The sequence below is a fragment of the Narcine bancroftii genome, chromosome 3 (genome assembly GCF_036971445.1).
Source record: "Narcine bancroftii isolate sNarBan1 chromosome 3, sNarBan1.hap1, whole genome shotgun sequence".
NCBI classification, from domain to species: domain Eukaryota; kingdom Metazoa; phylum Chordata; class Chondrichthyes; order Torpediniformes; family Narcinidae; genus Narcine; species Narcine bancroftii.
The window spans coordinates 352,933,984-352,952,614 of NC_091471.1; the positions used below are offsets into that span (position 1 = coordinate 352,933,984).

The window sequence follows — 18,631 nt, forward strand, 5'->3', positions numbered from 1 at the left end:
AGTTATGTAACCAAGATGAAGAAGGACTATAATCAGGAAACAGAGCAGTTGGAAAGGGAAATAGTAAATATAGGAAAAGAATTAGCAATGAAGGAAGATACAACTAAAAGAAGCGAATTGGCAGATAAAAAAATAAAATATGAAACACTACAAACATATAAGGTGGAGAAGAATATAATGAAGACAAAACAGAAATATTATGAACTAGGGGAAAAAACGCACAAAATTCTAGCATGGCAGCTTAAGACAGAACAAGCTAAGAAAATGGTATTGGCATCAAGGAATAAAGACAAACAAATCACATATAATCCAAAGGAGATCAAGGAAAACTTTAGAGAATTCTATGAACAATTATACCAAACTGAAAACGAAGGGAAAGAAGGGAAAATAGATGAATTTCTAACTAAAATTGAACTACCAAAACTACAAATAGAGGAACAAAATAAATTAACAGAACCATTTGGAATAGTAGGAATACAAGAGATAATAAAAAAAATTACCAAATAATAAAACACCAGGAGAGGATGGATTCCAAATAGAATTCTATAAAACATTTAAAGATTTATTAATAGCTCCCCTCCTGGAAGTAATCAACCAGATTGATAAAACACAAAGCTTACCAGATTCATGTAAAAGAGCAATAATTACAGTAATACTAAAGCAAGGGAAAGATCCACTCGCACCAGCATCATTTAGACCAATATCTTCACTTAACACAGATTATAAGATAATAGCTAAACTATTAGCAAACAGATTAGCAGAGTATGTACCGAAAATGGTAAATCTAGACCAAACTGGATTTATTAAAAAAAGACGCACAACAGACAATATTTGTAAATTTATTAACTTAATTCATGCAGTAGAAGGGAGTAAAGCGCCAACAGTAGCAGTTGCTTTAGACGCAGAGAAGGCCTTTGACAGAGTCTTTTCTTTTCTTCTTTTTCTTTGGCTTGGCTTCGCGGACGAAGATTTATGGAGGGGGTAAAAAAGTCCACGTCAGCTGCCGGCTCGTTTGTGGCTGACCAGTCCGATGCGGGACAGGCAGACACGATTGCAGCGGTTGCAAGGGAAAATTGGTTGGTTGGGGTTGGGTGTTGGGTTTTTCCTACTTTGCCTTTTGTCAGTGAGGTGGGCTCTGCGGTCTTCTTCAAAGGAGGCTGCTGCCCGCCAAACTGTGAGGCGCCAAGATGCACGGTTTGAGGCGTTATCAGCCCACTGGCGGTGGTCAATGTGGCAGGCACCAAGAGATTTCTTTAGGCAGTCCTTGTACCTTTTCTTTGGTGCACCTCTGTCACGGTGGCCAGTGGAGAGCTCGCCATATAATACGATCTTGGGAAGGCGATGGTCCTCCATTCTGGAGACGTGACCCATCCAGCGCAGCTGGATCTTCAGCAGCGTGGACTCGATGCTGTCGACCTCTGCCATCTCGAGTACCTCGACGTTAGGGGTGTGAGCGCTCCAATGGATGTTGAGGATGGAGCGGAGACAACGCTGGTGGAAGCGTTCTAGGAGCCGTAGGTGGTGCCGGTAGATGACCCATGATTCGGAGCCGAACAGGAGTGTGGGTATGACAACGGCTCTGTATACGCTTATCTTTGTGAGGTTTTTCAGTTGGTTGTTTTTCCAGACTCTTTTGTGTAGTCTTCCAAAGGCGCTATTTGCCTTGGCGAGTCTGTTGTCTATCTCATTGTCGATCCTTGCATCTGATGAAATGGTGCAGCCGAGATAGGTAAACTGGTTGACCGTTTTGAGTTTTGTGTGCCCGATGGAGATGTGGGGGGGCTGGTAGTCATGGTGGGGAGCTGGCTGATGGAGGACCTCAGTTTTCTTCAGGCTGACTTCCAGGCCAAACATTTTGGCAGTTTCCGCAAAGCAGGACGTCAAGCGCTGAAGAGCTGGCTCTGAATGGGCAACTAAAGCGGCATCATCTGCAAAGAGTAGTTCACGGACAAGTTTCTCTTGTGTCTTGGTGTGAGCTTGCAGGCGCCTCAGATTGAAGAGACTGCCATCCGTGCGGTACCGGATGTAAACAGCGTCTTCATTGTTGACAGAGTAGAATGGAATTATTTATTCAAAGTATTGCAAAAATTCAGTTTACCAAAGAAGTATATTAATTGGATTAAAGCATTATATAAGGGACCATTGGCGAAAGTGACAGTAAATGGATATATATCAAAGCAATTTAACTTAAGCAGGTCAACACGGCAGGGATGCCCACTATCACCCTTATTGTTCGCGTTAGCTATAGAACCACTAGCAGAATTGATAAGAACAGAAAATAATATAAAAGGGATAAAAATAAAAGACAAGGAATATAAAATCAGTTTATTTGCGGATGATGTTATAGTATACTTAACAGAACCAGAACTATCAATAAAAGAATTATATAAGAAATTGAAGGAATATGGAGAAGTGTCATGTTACAAGATTAACGTAAATAAAAGTGAAGCAATGCCTATGAATAATGCGGATTTCTCAAAATTTAAGAAGGAATCACCATTCAGATGGCAAATGCAAGCAATAAGATACCTAGGTATACAAATAAATAAAAATCTCGGCCAACTATATAAACTCAATTATTATCCACTAATGAAAAAATTACAGGACAATTTAGAGCATTGGAAAGATTTACCACTAACACTAATAGGAAGGATAAACTGTATTAAAATGAACATTTTTCCAAGGATATTATACCTATTTCAGGCATTGCCAATACACTTGACAGAGAAATTCTTCAAGGAGTTAAAGAAAATAATAAGGAAATTTTTATGGAAAGGGGGGAAACCGAGGATAGCACTAGATAAATTAACAGAATGGTATAAACAAGGAGGCTTACAACTGCCAAACTTTAAAAATTATTATAGAGCCGCACAATTAAGATACCTATCAGATTTTTATCAAACAAGGGAAAGGCCAGATTGGACTAGATTAGAATTAGATAAAATAGGGGAAAAGATACCTGAACACATATTATATAAATGGGATGAAAAATTGGTACAACATAGAAGTTCTCCAGTATTACATCATCTACTCAATATTTGGAAGAAGATTCATGTCGAAAGAAATAAAACAAATTATCTAGTACCAAAACTAATATTGACGCAAAATAAGTTACTCCCTTTTACAATAGATAACCTTTCCTTTAGAGAATGGGAGAAAAAAGGGATCAAAAGAATAGAAAATTGTTTTTCAGGAAATAGATTATTATCCTTTGAACAAATGAAAGATAAATACAATATAACTCAAGATACAGTGCTGGCATATTACCAATTGAGATCCTACTTGAAGGACAAATTAGGAAGCAGTCTGAGTTTACCAGGGGGAAGTAACTTTGAATATGTGATTACAGATACAATGATAATCAAAAGATTTATAACAAATATGTACATTAAACTGCAAGAAAAGGAGAATGAGGAAACAAATGGTAAAACTAAACAAAAATGGGAACAAGATTTAAATATAAAGATAAAAAAGGAAACATGGGAGAAGTTATGCTCTGAAACGATGAGAAATACAATAAATACGAGGTTACGTATGATACAATATAACTGGATACACAGGCTATACATTACACCTCAAAAGTTAAATAAATGGGACCCAACAGTATCTGATAGATGTTTTCGATGTAAAAAAGAAATGGGAACAACAATTCATGCAATCTGGACATGTGAGAAAGTAGAAAAATTTTGGGAAGATCTAAACCAAATATTAAATAAAATTACAGAAAACAATATACCAAAGAATCCAGAGATCTTCCTCCTAAGTAACATAAAAAACAAAGAATTTGGAATTGATTTGGAGGATGCACAAAAAAAGATTTATTAAGATAGCTCTAGCCATAGCAAAAAAATGTATTATGTCAACCTGGAAATTGGAAGATAATTTGAAAATACAACAATGGTATATAGAAATGAATAAATGTATTCCATTAGAAAAAATAACATATAGTTTAAGAAATAATATTGAAATATTTGAACAAATATGGGAGCCTTACATGAAACATAATAGCGAACACCTACCGGGGACATTCACTACCTAAATTAACGAAAGGAGAAGGAAATGAAAAGAATTGACTCAGTGGAATTTCTTGTTTATTTTTATTGAATGACAACATTGTTTGACTGGTTTAATGTATCCTAGATTTTGCACTTTAAATGGACGGGGGGGGGAGGTAGGGAGGGTGGGATGGGAGGAGGGAGGGGGGGGAGAAAATGGCACTGTATATATTTGAAAAGGAAAAAGTATGTATCATGGTTAATGTGGTTTATGGTGTGAAAAATAAAAAATTTAAAAAAAAAGAAACCACCACCCTAGTTCTATCTCTCTCTTTTTCCTTTTCCCTCTTCTTTCAGAGCCAAAATCAATTCTCAGCTTTCCTCTTATTATATCCAATTAACACCTTTTGGTTGAAGTAAAAAGCCAAAATGCTGGAGAAGCTCAACAGGTCAAACAGTGTCTTATATGTAGCAAAGGGAAAAATACAGAACCGACGTTTCGGGCTTGAGCCCTTCATCAAGGAATGAGAGAATGCTGGCACACAAACAAAAAGGTTGTGGGGGGGGGGGGAGTGGCAAAGGCAGGAGGTGATAGGTGGAAAAAGGAGGGAGGGGACAGCAGCAATGAGGGGAAGGAGGTAGAAACTGGGATTAAGGAAAAAATGTATATCCTTGGCAACATCCTACATCAGGCAGGTAAGGGAGAGAATGTGGGGGGGCTGGTAGTCATGGTGGGGAGCTGGCTGATGGAGGACCTCAGTTTTCTTCAGGCTGACTTCCAGGCCAAACATTTTGGCAGTTTCCGCAAAGCAGGACATCAAGCGCTGAAGAGCTGGCTCTGAATGGGCAACTAAAGCGGCATCGTCTGCAAAGAGTAGTTCACGGACAAGTTTCTCTTGTGTCTTGGTGTGAGCGTGCAGGCGCCTCAGATTGAAGAGACTGCCATCCGTGTGGTACCGGATGTAAACAGCGTCTTCATTGTTGGGGTCTTTCATGGTCCTCCATCAGCCAGCTCCCCACCATGACTACCAGCCCCCCCACATCTCCATCGGGCACACAAAACTCAAAACGGTCAACCAGTTTACCTATCTCGGCTGCACCATTTCATCAGATGCAAGGATCGACAATGAGATAGACAACAGACTCGCCAAGGCAAATAGCGCCTTTGGAAGACTACACAAAAGAGTCTGGAAAAACAACCAACTGAAAAACCTCACAAAGATAAGCGTATACAGAGCCGTTGTCATACCCACACTCCTGTTCGGCTCCGAATCATGGGTCCTCTACCGGCATCACCTACGGCTCCTAGAACGCTTCCACCAGCGTTGTCTCCGCTCCATCCTCAACATCCATTGGAGCGCTTTCATCCCTAACGTCGAAGTACTCGAGATGGCAGAGGTCGACAGCATCGAGTCCACGCTGCTGAAGATCCAGCTGCGCTGGGTGGGTCACGTCTCCAGAATGGAGGACCATCGCCTTCCCAAGATCGTGTTATATGGCGAGCTCTCCACTGGCCACCGTGACAGAGGTGCACCAAAGAAGAGGTACAAGGACTGCCTAAAGAAATCTCTTGGTGTCTGCCACATTGACCACCGCCAGTGGGCTGATATCGCCTCAAACCGTGCATCTTGGCGCCTCACAGTTTGGCGGGCAGCAACCTCCTTTGAAGAAGACCGCAGAGCCCACCTCACTGACAAAAGGCAAAGGAGGAAAAACCCAACACCCAACCCCAACCAACCAATTTTCCCCTGCAACCGCTGCAACCGTGTCTGCCTGTCCCGCATCGGACTTGTCAGCCACAAACGAGCCTGCAGCTGACGTGGATATTTACCCCTCCTTAAATCTTCGTCCACGAAGCCAAGCCAAAGAAAGAAATGAGAGATAGGATATGCCAAAATTATCTTGAAACTATGTCAAGTTTACATTCAGTATACATACATTTGTTACAAGAAAAAAATGCGCATAGCATAAGAATTTTGCACCCACCGGTTACTAAAAATTAGAGGGAACATTGCTCATGTCCCTCAGATAGAAAATAAACATCACCTCATCACTGTTTTAAATGGAGACCCCTTCATTTTAATCAGTGGCCTTTGGTTTCAGATTTTCCCACAATTGTCTTCATCCTTTCTATCCACATCTCTCCGAATGGTCGCATGTTTTCAACATTTTGGATTTTATTTCAGCTTTTCAATGGGTTTACAGGCAGTCCCTGGGCGGCAAATATCAAACTTACTAACAACTCATACTTTTGAGCGGTTTGTCGGCTTGAGGAAGGAGAATGCCATCCGCCATTTTAACTCGGATAATGGTTATTTACCTTTGTATCCATGCCTCCAAAGTGCAAATCCGATGCAAGAAAAGCTCTGTACAAACCTCCTTGATCCCTACTTCAAGAAACGTGACTAACTGCTTTCCTCCATTTTCGGCGAGAATGAAGACCATTCTCAGCAACCAGATTGTTGATATCCCTGACAGTGTTGATGTGACTTTAAAAGGCCGTACTGTCATTGTAAAGGGGCCCCGAGGAACATTACGAAGGCAATTTAATCACATCAACTTGGAGCTCAGCCTTCTTGGCATCAAGAAGAAGAAGCTTCGAGTTGACAAATGGTGGGGTAACAGGAAGGAGCTAGCAACAGTCCGGACAATCTGCAGTCATGTTGAGAACATGATCAAGGGTGTCACTGTAGGTTTTCGTTACAAGATGAGGTCTGTGTATGCTCATTTCCCTATCAATGTGGTTGTTCAAGATGCAGGATCTCTTGTAGAGATCCGTAACTTCTTGGGAGAGAAGTATATTCGTAGAGTCCGTATGAAGCCAGGTGTTTCATGTATTGTTTCTCAGACCCAGAAAGATGAACTTGTTCTTGAGGGAAACGATATTGAACTAGTATCAAATTCTGCTGCCCTGATCCAACAGACAACAACAGTCAAAAACAAGGATATTCGAAAATTCTTGGATGGTATTTACGTCTCTGAGAAGGGTGCAGTTGTTGAGACTACAGCTTAGACATAAAGGATTAAAGCTGCTCTCATTCAGCAAGCAACCACAGTGAAGAAGAAGGATATTCGTAAATTCCTGGATGGCATCTATGTGAGCGACAAGGGGACAGTTGTACCACAGACTGGAGAGTAATATTTGATGATGGATATGTTGGGGAAAAAAATGATTATAAAAAAATGATTATAGCAGTTCAATTAAATTTTAATGACTAAAAAAAAAAAAAAAAAAAAAAAAACGTGACTAACTGACGCTAAATAAGAACCATATGGACCTGTTGCGACTTACCTAAAAATTCAACTTAAAGATAGACATAACCCAGGGACTGCCCGTATTTTGTAACCAAGGGCTAAGCAAAGAGATAGAATTAATAATTGAAGAACAACCAAATCTTGAGAGCAATTGAGTCCATTGGACAAGAGGCATTAGGAATAACTGAAAAGATCTTTTGAGTTTTGACTGGCACTTTGAGGTTGCTAACAGCCATGCCATCCTATCTCTGTCCACCAGCACTTCTCCCATTCTGGCCCACTTGGTCTGAGGTAGAAACTGGGATTAAGGAAGAAATGTATATCCTTTGCAACATCCTACATCAGGTAAAGTTTCTATTGGGTCATAGGGGGAAAGAATTGCACTGTCCAACCAGCTGAGAGCACCGGAGAGAAGCATACTTTGGTCAGAGACCAAAGAATGATTGGAGAAGGAGTGCTATGGCTTCTTCTAACTCACCATATATATAATAGTTGAGTCTTTTCGAACAATTTTTCGGGTCAATATGCTGATACTACTTTTGATGGTTGTAAGTACCTGTATTTCTCAAGGTGACAGGGGCTCGGATGGGCGGGTGGCTGGGGCCTAGGAGAGAGTCTGCGGCTGGGCCATTGGGAGCTCTAGTGTTTGGGTGATCAGGACGAAGGTTCTCAGTCAGGGTGTTCGGAGCTCGGATGGGCAGGCAGCTATAGTGATGGTCCGCTGTTGGGGCATCAGGAGCTCAGATGGGCGGGCAGTCGGGTGCAGGTTCACAGTTGGGGCATCAGGAGCTCAGATAGGTGGGCGGCCGGGGTAAGGCCCTATAGTCAGGGCATCGGAAGCTTGGATGGGCAGGCCATCAGAGCCAAAAATAGAGGGGGGAGAATTGACTTTTACACGGGCCTTACAGAAAACACACAATTTTGGGGCCAAAAAAGGAGGGATCGACTTTTACATGGGATCGACTATTACATGAGTATTTATGGTAGTTTCTGCCATGCTGAGATCCCATGCAAACAACAAGTATGGTGTGCCTGCATGTGCTCGTGCATATCATAAGTGAGAGGGGAGGTGGGAAAGAGAAAAAGAGAATCTTGAAAATCAGAACCACTGATGCTGCAGCATTCATACTCCTCGGTCATCTATATGTAAGGAACCAGATTGGACATAAAGACTTATGATGATATGGCTCGGGAACTGAAAAATATAAACAACAGATACATTTATCCTTTTTTTAAAAAACTAAAAACTTGGTTTGCTGGTCATAAAAAAAAAATGTGTTGGGCCCTAACAGTCCCTAATATCTAAAACTATTCAGAGTTTGGTCTTCACACATCTGCAGACTGAAACTTACAACTTGAAGCAGCTCTGCCAATACTTCCTTTTAAATGATTCTAATTTAAAATGTTTAAATTTTATTTACAACACAGTAGAAACCGATTCCGGCCGTTTAAAACTGCCACCAATTACACACAAATTCACCTACAATCCCGTACATTTTAGAGTGTGGGAAGAAACTGGAGCACCTGGGGAAAACCCAGAGGGCACAGAGGGCATGCACAAACTCCTTCCAGAAAGCGCCAGATTCGAACTCAGGTAAATGGTGCTGTAACATCAAACCAAGGTAAAAAATACATTTACGGACAAATAATATCACCATTTTGTTTTACCACTTCAAACTTTGGTAGGATTTTCAGAAACTGAAAGATAACCTAAAAGCTTTGAGAACAGCGTTTGCTTGTACGCAGAAATATGCTTCCAAGATTTGCAGTTCGGTTTGATAATATCTTCCACAAAGATTGCAGAAATGGCATTAATGCCCGAAGATATTGTGCTGTGGACAAGAAAAATGAAGCAGTTTAATAAGATTCATTATGCACACATTCACATCAATATTGGTTAGATTGGGCTGCTTTATTATTTCAATCACTTTTAATCTGACATCAGAATAAATATGTTTTGATTCTCTCCAAATTGCCACCATGATTTGGGAAGATTTAACGTACATCCTTTTCACTCTGTAAACATGTGCATCCAAGAATAACTTAGCAAAGTCAATTCCGATTTGTCTCAGCTATTCAGAAGTGTTTGATTCTTCTGGTATGCATAAGAAGGAGGGGTCTAATGAATGATAGTTTTCAAAGAATCTTGATCTAGGTAGCAGACATGCTTCTTAATTTCATGAGTACCAATACCAGATAGCTTACTTTGAAAATATACAATCATTTCAACTTACGGTATGTACTCATGTAATGGTTGAGTTTGGAGGACCAATTTTTCAGGTCATAATTCGGGAGTGGGTATGACTTTTGACCGCGATAAGTACCTGTATTGTTCAAGGCATCAAGAGCTCAGATGGGTGATCAGCCGGAACCCAGGTGAGAGTCTGTGACCAGGGCATCAGGAGCTCTGTGTTCAGACGGCCAGGGTAGGATCTGCAGTCAGGACATTGTGAGCTCGGTAGGACAGGCAGCTGGGGCCTAGGAGAGGGTCTAACCAGGGTGTCGAGAACTCTGGTGGGCAGGCGGCCAAGGGATCACAATCAGGCTGTCGGTAGCTCAGATGGGTGGGTGATCAGGGCCAAAAATAAGGGGGGGGAGTCAACGTTTACATAGGATCGATGATTACATGAGTATATAATGCACAACCCCATTAATTATTTTTGCCATTTTCTTGTACTGAGGGATATGATACATCACCCAATTAACCTCCTATTTCATCTTTGGTCATGAGGACAAGGTACAATCTCTTCAGAGAGCACCATTGTTGGGTCCCTGGAATTGAGGTCTTAGCATCATCTGCTATGCCCCTCACCTGAATTCCCAAGACTTACTTTAATGTTTTTTTCCTCTCAATTTCCATTCAGAGCTAAAAACCCACTCCATTTTCTGGTGATCCAGAAAAGATTTTGCATTTCCTCCTATCAAAAGCATCATAAGTTATGGGGCCGAGTGGGAAAATGAATGAGTTCATTATTAAATGGCAGCCAGACTCGATGGGTTGAATAACCTCTGAGTTATGGTCTGATCACCCTAATATTGGTAATTTCCAGCAGTTATGCTGGAAATAAGGCATAAACCGACAAAGGCTGATTTTTCTTTTCACGTAATTTAAAAAAAAAACATTTTTGTAACAACCACATAAAAACAGGCTGGTATATTTTACTCTCTATCCATAGTTTCCATAAGTTTGAATCACAGGAGCACCAAGATTAAATTTATAAATTATTATTCTATTATAATTTTAATTCTAACATTGAATATAACAATTACTTACCTCAGAGTGCCACTAAAAGCACTAGCAATAAAAAGCCCCGGAACTCCAGGCACTTGAGATAAGATATCCAAAACTAGCAACGGTGCCATCTTTGGAATGATTTCAACATAAAAAGAAAAATGTCAACAGGAAGCAATTTGTGATACCTGCTGTGCTGAGTTACATATTTCCTAAAATTTGTCAGGTTTCATAAGCTGAATCAAGAACAATGAACACAATATCAAATAAGGGCTCAGGCTGGAAACATCGGTAAAGCATCTTTACCTCCTATGGACGCTGTGTTCCTCCAGCATTTCTGCATTTTTCCTATAATCACAGCGTTTGCAGACTTTCATGTTTCTCACAATATCAAGGATGTTCATTTTAAAAGGTATTTAAGCAAATTGGAGAGTTATATCCTTTCTCCACATAGACAATACTTTGCACATACGTTCCCTGTATTCAATTCAAAACCTCTATATTACCAACATCTTATCCACCTTAAACATTATCATCATATTGATATTTTTAGCTTCTTATGTACACAGATTGGATTCTATCATTTGTCCAGACGAGGCATTACTGACCGATATTCCGGAATTACCATACATACTTGTGTAAAAGTCAATCCCATGTAAAAGCCAACCCCATGTTTTTGGCCAAAGAAATCTGGAATTTTCCATACATTATGTGCAAAAGTCAACCCTCGTCTCTCACCTCGGCCCCAGCTGCCTGCAGTTCGGAATTCCTGATGCCTTGAACACAAATATTCGCCATCAGAGATCCTGAAGCCTCATATGCGGACTCACACCTTGGCCCTGGCCGTTTGCCCATCAGAGCTCCCAGCACCTCGAACGTGGACTCTCACGGCCCTGGAGCCCACCCATTGGAACACCTGATGCTTCAGATGATGCAGATACTTACCACGATCCCAACCTTCCCTGTGGTAGGACATGTGTTTTAATGTGCAGACTCTATAATTACTTTAATTAATTTTGTTTTTGTTCTTTATTCATTTGGAGATTTTTTTTCAATTTAAATTTAGACATACAGCACGGTAACAGGCCATTTTGACTCATGAGCCCGTGCCGCCCAATTACACCCAATTGACCTATAACCCCGGCACATTTTGGAAGGTGGGAGAAAACCAAAACCCTCAGGGAAAACCCACTCAAACATGGGGAGAACGTACAAACTCCTGAGAGACAGCATGTGATACCAACGCTGCTCCCAATCACTGGTGCTGTTAACAGCATTGCGCTGGATGCCATGGTCTACAAAATTCAACTTTTACATGATACTGGCAGTGGAAATCACACTCATTCTGCTTCCAAACAGATACTATTGCAAACTAAAGTATGTTCTCAAAACCACCTTGAAAATGTTTAATATCTTCACACATGCATGGAAACCCATGACTCTTGGCTCCTTCAGTTTGAAGGCCCTCTGGATGGCACTGAGTCCATTCATCAGAAGTACAAGGAATCCCAGCATAAGCAGACATGAATGTACCACCTCCCAAACTGCCCAGGATCCAGTCAGGCTATTGTGGGAGAGTTTCAGTTTGGCCCCATCTTAAAATGAATAAAGACACAAAAGCCTCTCTGGAGTGATGTTATTTTCCATAGGGAAAATACATGACAGTCCAGGAGCCTGAAGATAAGCACTCAGCGACTCAAGGACTTCTTCCCCGTTGCCATCAGATCACTGAATGATTCATAAATCACAGATACTGCCTTATCTTGACTTTTCATGCCCTATTTTTATTTATCTTGTAAGGTGGTTTATATTAATGTTTTCACTTTGATGCTACCACAAAACAATGAATGTCATGGCTTGTTCATAACAATAAATTCTGATTCTGATTCTGAAGGAGGAAGCAGCCTAACCCTCAAGACAGTCCGAATTTTCAAAGACTTCTGGAAATTGTGATTGTTAAAAGGTGTGTTTACTTGCCTGGTTAGCATTGGTGATTCTGTTTTCCCCCAATGGGTCACAGTTTTCATAAACAGCGTACATGACCAAACCACACATACATGCTGTTATTGTGACGACAAGCATCCCGACCCAGTTCAAGAAAATAGCCCTGCAGTCAACACAAAGTTGCAAAGTACATTGAGAATGTAAGGGGTCAGTATGGTTCATAGTGTGAAAAATAACAAATTTTTTAAAAAAGAGAATGTAAGTGGTTGAATTTCTATCACCATTTTCATGTACTCTGACACCGTGAACCTCCCCAACCTATTCCCCAGCACTTTTTGGTGCTTGATATTTCCCATACCCACCCTAGACTTGAGAAAGGGACCTGACCCGAAACATTGACTGTGTATTTCTCTTCATGGATGTTGCCTGACCCACCGAGTCTTGCCAGCTTCTCATTGTTTCAATCAAGATTCCCGCATCTGCAATTCCTGTGTTCCTCTGGTTTAACTTACTTTTGTGCCTCTTTTTCACTTCTGCAAGCGAGGTATCTTTGAATCTGTGCTTGATTACAGCTGTATATTGCCGTCCATGCAAATGTGCCTCCCACCACTGTTGTCCAAAATGTATGTCTTCTCCTTGGGTCAGGATCAAAGCTGAAAGAAATATCGTTGCTCAAGTAAATGCAATACAATAAAACCCCTGGTATCCGGCACCTATGGGGATTGGTAGATGCCAGATAAATGAATTTTCCAGTTGCTTGAGATTGTGTGTGGCATGGGTTGGCGAACTAATGATGAGGTGCACTAAACTTCTGTATTTTTTTTTGCCTATCTATTTTCTTTGATTTTTTTTTGCCGGTTGCTTGAAGCCTGCTGGTTGCTTAAATTCCAGATAACAGGGGTTTTACTGTATTTCTATTTCAATTGAACATGAGTCTTTAAAACAACTGTTAGCATTATTTTTGAACACAATGCTGATCCATGCAAAGGAGCTTGGATGATTATTACTTATTACTAAATGTAAAGCACTTGAAATACATATGGAGCAGCATGGTTAGGGGAGAGGGTGTCATGGTTAGTGTAGTGGTTAATGCAGCACATTTACCACGCCAGCGAATCCCACGCTGCTTTTAAGAAGTTTGTATGCTCTCCCCATGTCTGCATAGGTTTTCTCTGGGGGCTCCAGTTTCCTCAACCTAGGGTTGTAGGTTAATTGGGTGTAATTAGGCAGCAAGGGGGCATGGGCCAAAAGGGCCTGTTACCCTGCTGTCTAAATTTAAATTTAAAGTTAAATAAACTAAGTTTTGAAATGTCCCAATTACAAAGCAGAGCCTTGAAGATTTTTATAATCTTCATTCTTAGTAAGAATCTATTCCCTTATGGAAATAAGATATAACCTGCTTTGTCAGAACTACAGTGGCCTGATAAAGTGGGGGCACTGCCATTGTAGTGTTGTTCAGAAATATTGTATCCAGTATTTTGACTATCTTTACCTCTAATGGTCACTGCAAGTCCTGCTGAGTTTAGCATTCCTTGCATACCTTTTGGGCTCAGGCCTGAAACGTTGGTAATATATCTTTACCTCTAATGGTCACTGCAAGACCTGCTGAGTTTCTCCAGCATTTCCATGTTTTTAATAGAATCACAGCGTATGCAGACTTTCATGCATCACATTACTAAAGTTTAGTAATTTCACTTTCAAGTACTCTGTTAGAAACAGAAGTACCTTCACAGAAATTGCTTGAGACAAAAATTGAGAACAAAGATCATTTATTATACAACAATGCAAAGTTGGGTGCTTCCCCTTACCCTGGGAATACACACATACACTGGGGCTCACCCAACTTTTATACAGTTTATTTCAGTATAGAAGTACCCTCCCCCTTACATTCTTCTGCCTCCTGGATGAGTTTGGCATTAGGCAATCCTGTCTGCTTACGTGCTGTTTCTGAGAACTTGGAGGACCAGGGGGTATCCTGTCGGTGTCCCATCATGTCATTGTCCTTATTCACACCTTCCTGACTCTCAGGGCTGACTAACTTCTTACATGCAGAACTTGCTAATTCTGTCTAAGGCTAGAAGACCCTTATCTTATTCAGACTAACTTTACTTCCTACATTCTATTATCTATTATCTATCCTTATCTTATTCATACTGGTGAACTTGCTAATTCTGTCTAAGGCTAGAAGACCCTTATCTTATTCAGACTAACTTTACTTCCTACATTCTATTATCTATTATCTATCCTTATCTTATTCATACTGGTGAACTTGCTGATTCTGTCTAAAAGGCTAGAAGACCCTTATCTTATTCAGACTAACTTTACTTCCTACATTCTAATATCTATTCTTATCCTATTCATACTGGCTTTATTCATTACACATATATCTATTCTAGTTTCCTCTTCTTCATATTTTTATATCAGTTTTACTCATCTCTCACAATCCTCACTTTTCTTTTAGATCAGTGTTACTCATCTCTCACAACTCTTTCACTGATAAGGCATTGGAAGGAGCTTGGGCCTTGTGCAGCATGGGGAAGTTAGAAGTTCATCATCAGTACTAAACTGGATATGAATGGATATGAGCTTTGGTATGAGATAAAGCTTTGTATATAAACAGAACCGATCGCGAGGAGAGGACTACTAGTTATGGAAATTCTTACCCTTATTAACTCCACAGCTAACAATACATTTTTTCTAAGCTTCCATATACAGTAAGTCCCCAGATTAAGAATGTTCGACTTATGGGCAACTCGTACTTATGAATGGATTATGCGCGGCTTCAGCGGTTCGTCGGATCGAGGAAGGAGAATGCCATCCGCTATTTTAAGTCAAATCACGTTGCTGTTAACACTGTGTTGAGTGTTATCTTTGTATTTGGCTTCAATTTTTCTCTTATTTACCCTTGTAACTATGCCTCCAGAGCTTAAATCTGGTGCAAGTGTTGGTAATGCATCAAAGAAAAATAAGTTCCAACTTACCTAAAAATTCAACTTAAAGACAAACTTAGGTACGGATCTTGTGCATAACCCGAGGACAGCTGCAGTGTTGGCCTATCTTTAAAATGACTTTATCTCTAAACAAATAACACCAGTTTAATGTACTTACTCAAATAAATTAATGCGTCCACCTTGCTCTGCAATTCTCCAAACCTTTCCAAATCCTCCAACACGCATTAATCCTTGAATCATCAGTGCAAGAAGGCCTGCCACCATGATGCAGATTTGGAAAACATCTGTCCACACCACAGCTTTTATCCCACCCTAAGAAGATGAAGCAAACCACGTTCTTTACATTTTTATAGAGGCATCTGAGCAAGGAACAATGCTTTAAACATATTGAATGCCCTGAGTCCAACTGAGCTGTCTAAGTATACATGTGTGGTTATTTTGTAGTATATCTTCCTATTTAGTAATAAGGTAAATTAAAGGATGAGTCATAAAGAGGGAAATACAAACAAGTCAGGGGTACTGAAGATGAACAAAGATAAAATAAGGGCAACATTAATAAAACAGGTAGAACAGATTAGAACTTAGGGACATAGCCTCAGGAGTTGTCATATCTAACAAATCTTATAAAAGTTTTTGAGAAGATTACCGGGAATGTTGATGAAGGAAAGGCAGTGGATGTTGACTACATGGACTTTAGTAAGGCCTTTGATAAGGTCCCACATGGGTGATTGATTGGGAAGGTTCAGTCACTTGGAATCCAGGATGGGTTATTAAATTGGATTAGACAAAAGCTTTGTGGGAGAAACAAGAGAATGGTAGTAGAACATTGTCTCTCTGGCTGAAGGCCTGTGACTACCGTGTGCCTCAGGATTGGTGGTGGGTGCACTGTTGTTTGTCATCTATATCAATGATCCGGAATGATAAGGTGGTAAATTGGATCAGCAATTTTGCACATGACATCAAGATTGGAGGTGTAGTGGATAGGGAGGAAAGTTTTCAAAGCTTAAAGTGAGATCTGAACATGGTGGAACAATGGGCTTTAAAATAGCAGATGGAATTTAATGTGGACAAGTATGCAGTGCTATATTTTGGAAGGACAAACCAAGGTAGCACATACACAATAAATGGTAGAGAACTGCAGAGTGCAACAGAACAGAAGGATCTGTGAATACAGATACATAATTCCTAGGAAATGGTGTCACAGATAGATAGGTTTGTAAAGAGAGCTTTTGGCACATTGGCCTTCATAGAATATAGGAGCTGGGATGTTATGGTAAAGTTGTATAAGACATTGATGTGACCAAATATGGAGTATTGTGTGCGGCTTTGATCACCTACTTACAGGAAAGATATCAATAAGGTTGAAAGAATGCAGAGAAGATTTACAAGGATGTTGCTGAGACTTAAGGAGCTGAGTTAAAGGGAAAGGGTTAATAAGTTGGGACTTTATTTCCTGGAGCATCAGAGAATGAGGGGGGGATTTGATACACAGAATTAATAGGGGTACAGATAGGGTAAATGCAAACAGGCTTTTTCCACTGAAGTTGGTGAGACAAGAACCAGGAGGCATGGGTTAAGGGTGAAAGGGGAAAGGTTTAAGGAGAATAGTGAGGGATCTTCTCTGAGAGGGTAGTGAGAGTGTGGAACAAACTGTCAGCAGAGGTTCAACATTTAAGAGTAAATGGGTACATGAATCAGATAGACTGGGAGATCACTTTGTTGAGTACCTTGGCTCTGTCCACCGCAACACCGTGGATCTCTCAGTGGCCACCCTCATCAATTCTCCATCCCATTCCCTTGCCAACATGTCTGACCATGGTCTCATGTACTGCCAGACTGAGACCACCTGTAAATTGGAGGAACAACACCTCATCTTCTGACTGGGCACCTCCAACTGGATGGCATTAATATAGACTTCTCTGGTTTTCGTTGAACCCCCTCCCTCACACCCTTCTTCCCCCATTGTCTCTCCATTCTCCATCTCTTTTCGCACAGAACATGATAAATTCTATCTAGTCCCTTATCATATCCAATTAACACCTTTTGTTGGTCTGGATTCCTCCCCCGTTGTTTGAATTCTGAGACTTTCTGATACATCCTGCTCCTGCCTTTTCTGATTTTTCCTTGAACAAGAACTCAGACAGGCATCTCCTATAGATGCAGAATAGACTGGCTGAGTTCCTCCAGCATTTCGATGTTTTTACTACAATCACAGTATTGATAGCCTATTATATTTCTCACATGGATAGGAGGGTTAGGGAGGGCAATGGTCCGAGTGCAGGTCCATGGGACAAGGCTGGGAAAATGTTTGGCATGGGCAGATGGGCTGAATGGTTTGCTTCTATGCTGCAATGTTCTGTGGTTCTAATAGAGGCACAGGGGACATTAAATGCAGGAATCCAGACAAAAACTGATAGCAACTGTGGAGGAAAAGAGATGGTTGATGGTTTGGGTTGAGACCCTGCATCAGGGCTGAGAGTGTAAAGAGGAGATGACCAGCAAAACAAGCAGATACTGGGAATTGAGGACCTGTGCCCTTCATGCAGTGGCCATTTTGAGCTCCTGATCAATAACCATTTTAACTCCCCTCGCCATTCACATTTCAACCTGTCTGTGCTCAGCCTTCACTGCCAGGATGAGGCTAAATACAAACTAGAGAAACAGAATCTCGTATTCTGCCTGGGCAGTCTACAACCCAGCAGCATGAGGTTTGAATTCTCAAGTAACTTGTATCCTGTTGATTTTTTTCTTTCTCCTTCTGATCCACCCAGGTGCTCTCTCCCCACCTATCGCCTTACTTCCCAATCCCCACCTCCAAACCCTGTTATCCATCTTCTTTCCCATCCCCCACCTGGCTCCATCTGCTACCACCCACAAATGCAACCCACTGGATCCCCCTTCCCTCTATTAGCCCATCCACCCCTTATTTGTTCACTTATTACCTCCCAGCCTCTATCACTAGCTCCACCTGGATCCATCTACCCAACAACCTCTCTCTTGCCTCAGCTATCCCTTTCATCTCTTTATACTGGCTATACTCAGTCTTGATGCAGGGTCTCAACATTAAACATGAACTATCCCTTGTTTATTTGCATAAAAACTGGGGTTTAAGATGTTGGCCTTGTTAATCTCTCCATATTATATTCCATTTTCACTGTTCCCATAGATATTTTCCTCAATGAACAATGGTCCAAGTTTAAAAGCATAACATTTTTCTAACCCAGTGGTTCTCAACCTTTTTCTTTCCCCCCACA

The 18,631-nt window shown here is 40.8% G+C and overlaps 2 protein-coding genes across 2 annotated transcripts in view; one reads left to right on the forward strand and one right to left on the reverse strand.

The window, feature by feature from the left end:
* LOC138756614 (sodium-coupled monocarboxylate transporter 1-like) overlaps positions 1-18,631 on the reverse strand; it is a 55,127-nt gene that overhangs the window by 20,080 nt on the left and 16,416 nt on the right. Inside the window, exons 6-10 of the mRNA XM_069923026.1 lie at positions 15,535-15,689; positions 12,939-13,079; positions 12,460-12,589; positions 10,525-10,613; positions 8,961-9,082 (exon numbers count right to left, since the gene is read on the reverse strand). Coding sequence (XP_069779127.1) covers positions 8,961-9,082; positions 10,525-10,613; positions 12,460-12,589; positions 12,939-13,079; positions 15,535-15,689 — 637 coding nt within the window. The remainder of the gene's footprint in view (positions 1-8,960; positions 9,083-10,524; positions 10,614-12,459; positions 12,590-12,938; positions 13,080-15,534; positions 15,690-18,631) is intronic.
* Positions 6,410-7,179, forward strand: LOC138756613 (large ribosomal subunit protein uL6). The gene has a single exon (XM_069923025.1). It carries the CDS (start codon positions 6,430-6,432, stop codon positions 7,006-7,008), a length of 579 nt encoding a protein of 192 aa, XP_069779126.1. The 5' UTR covers positions 6,410-6,429; the 3' UTR covers positions 7,009-7,179.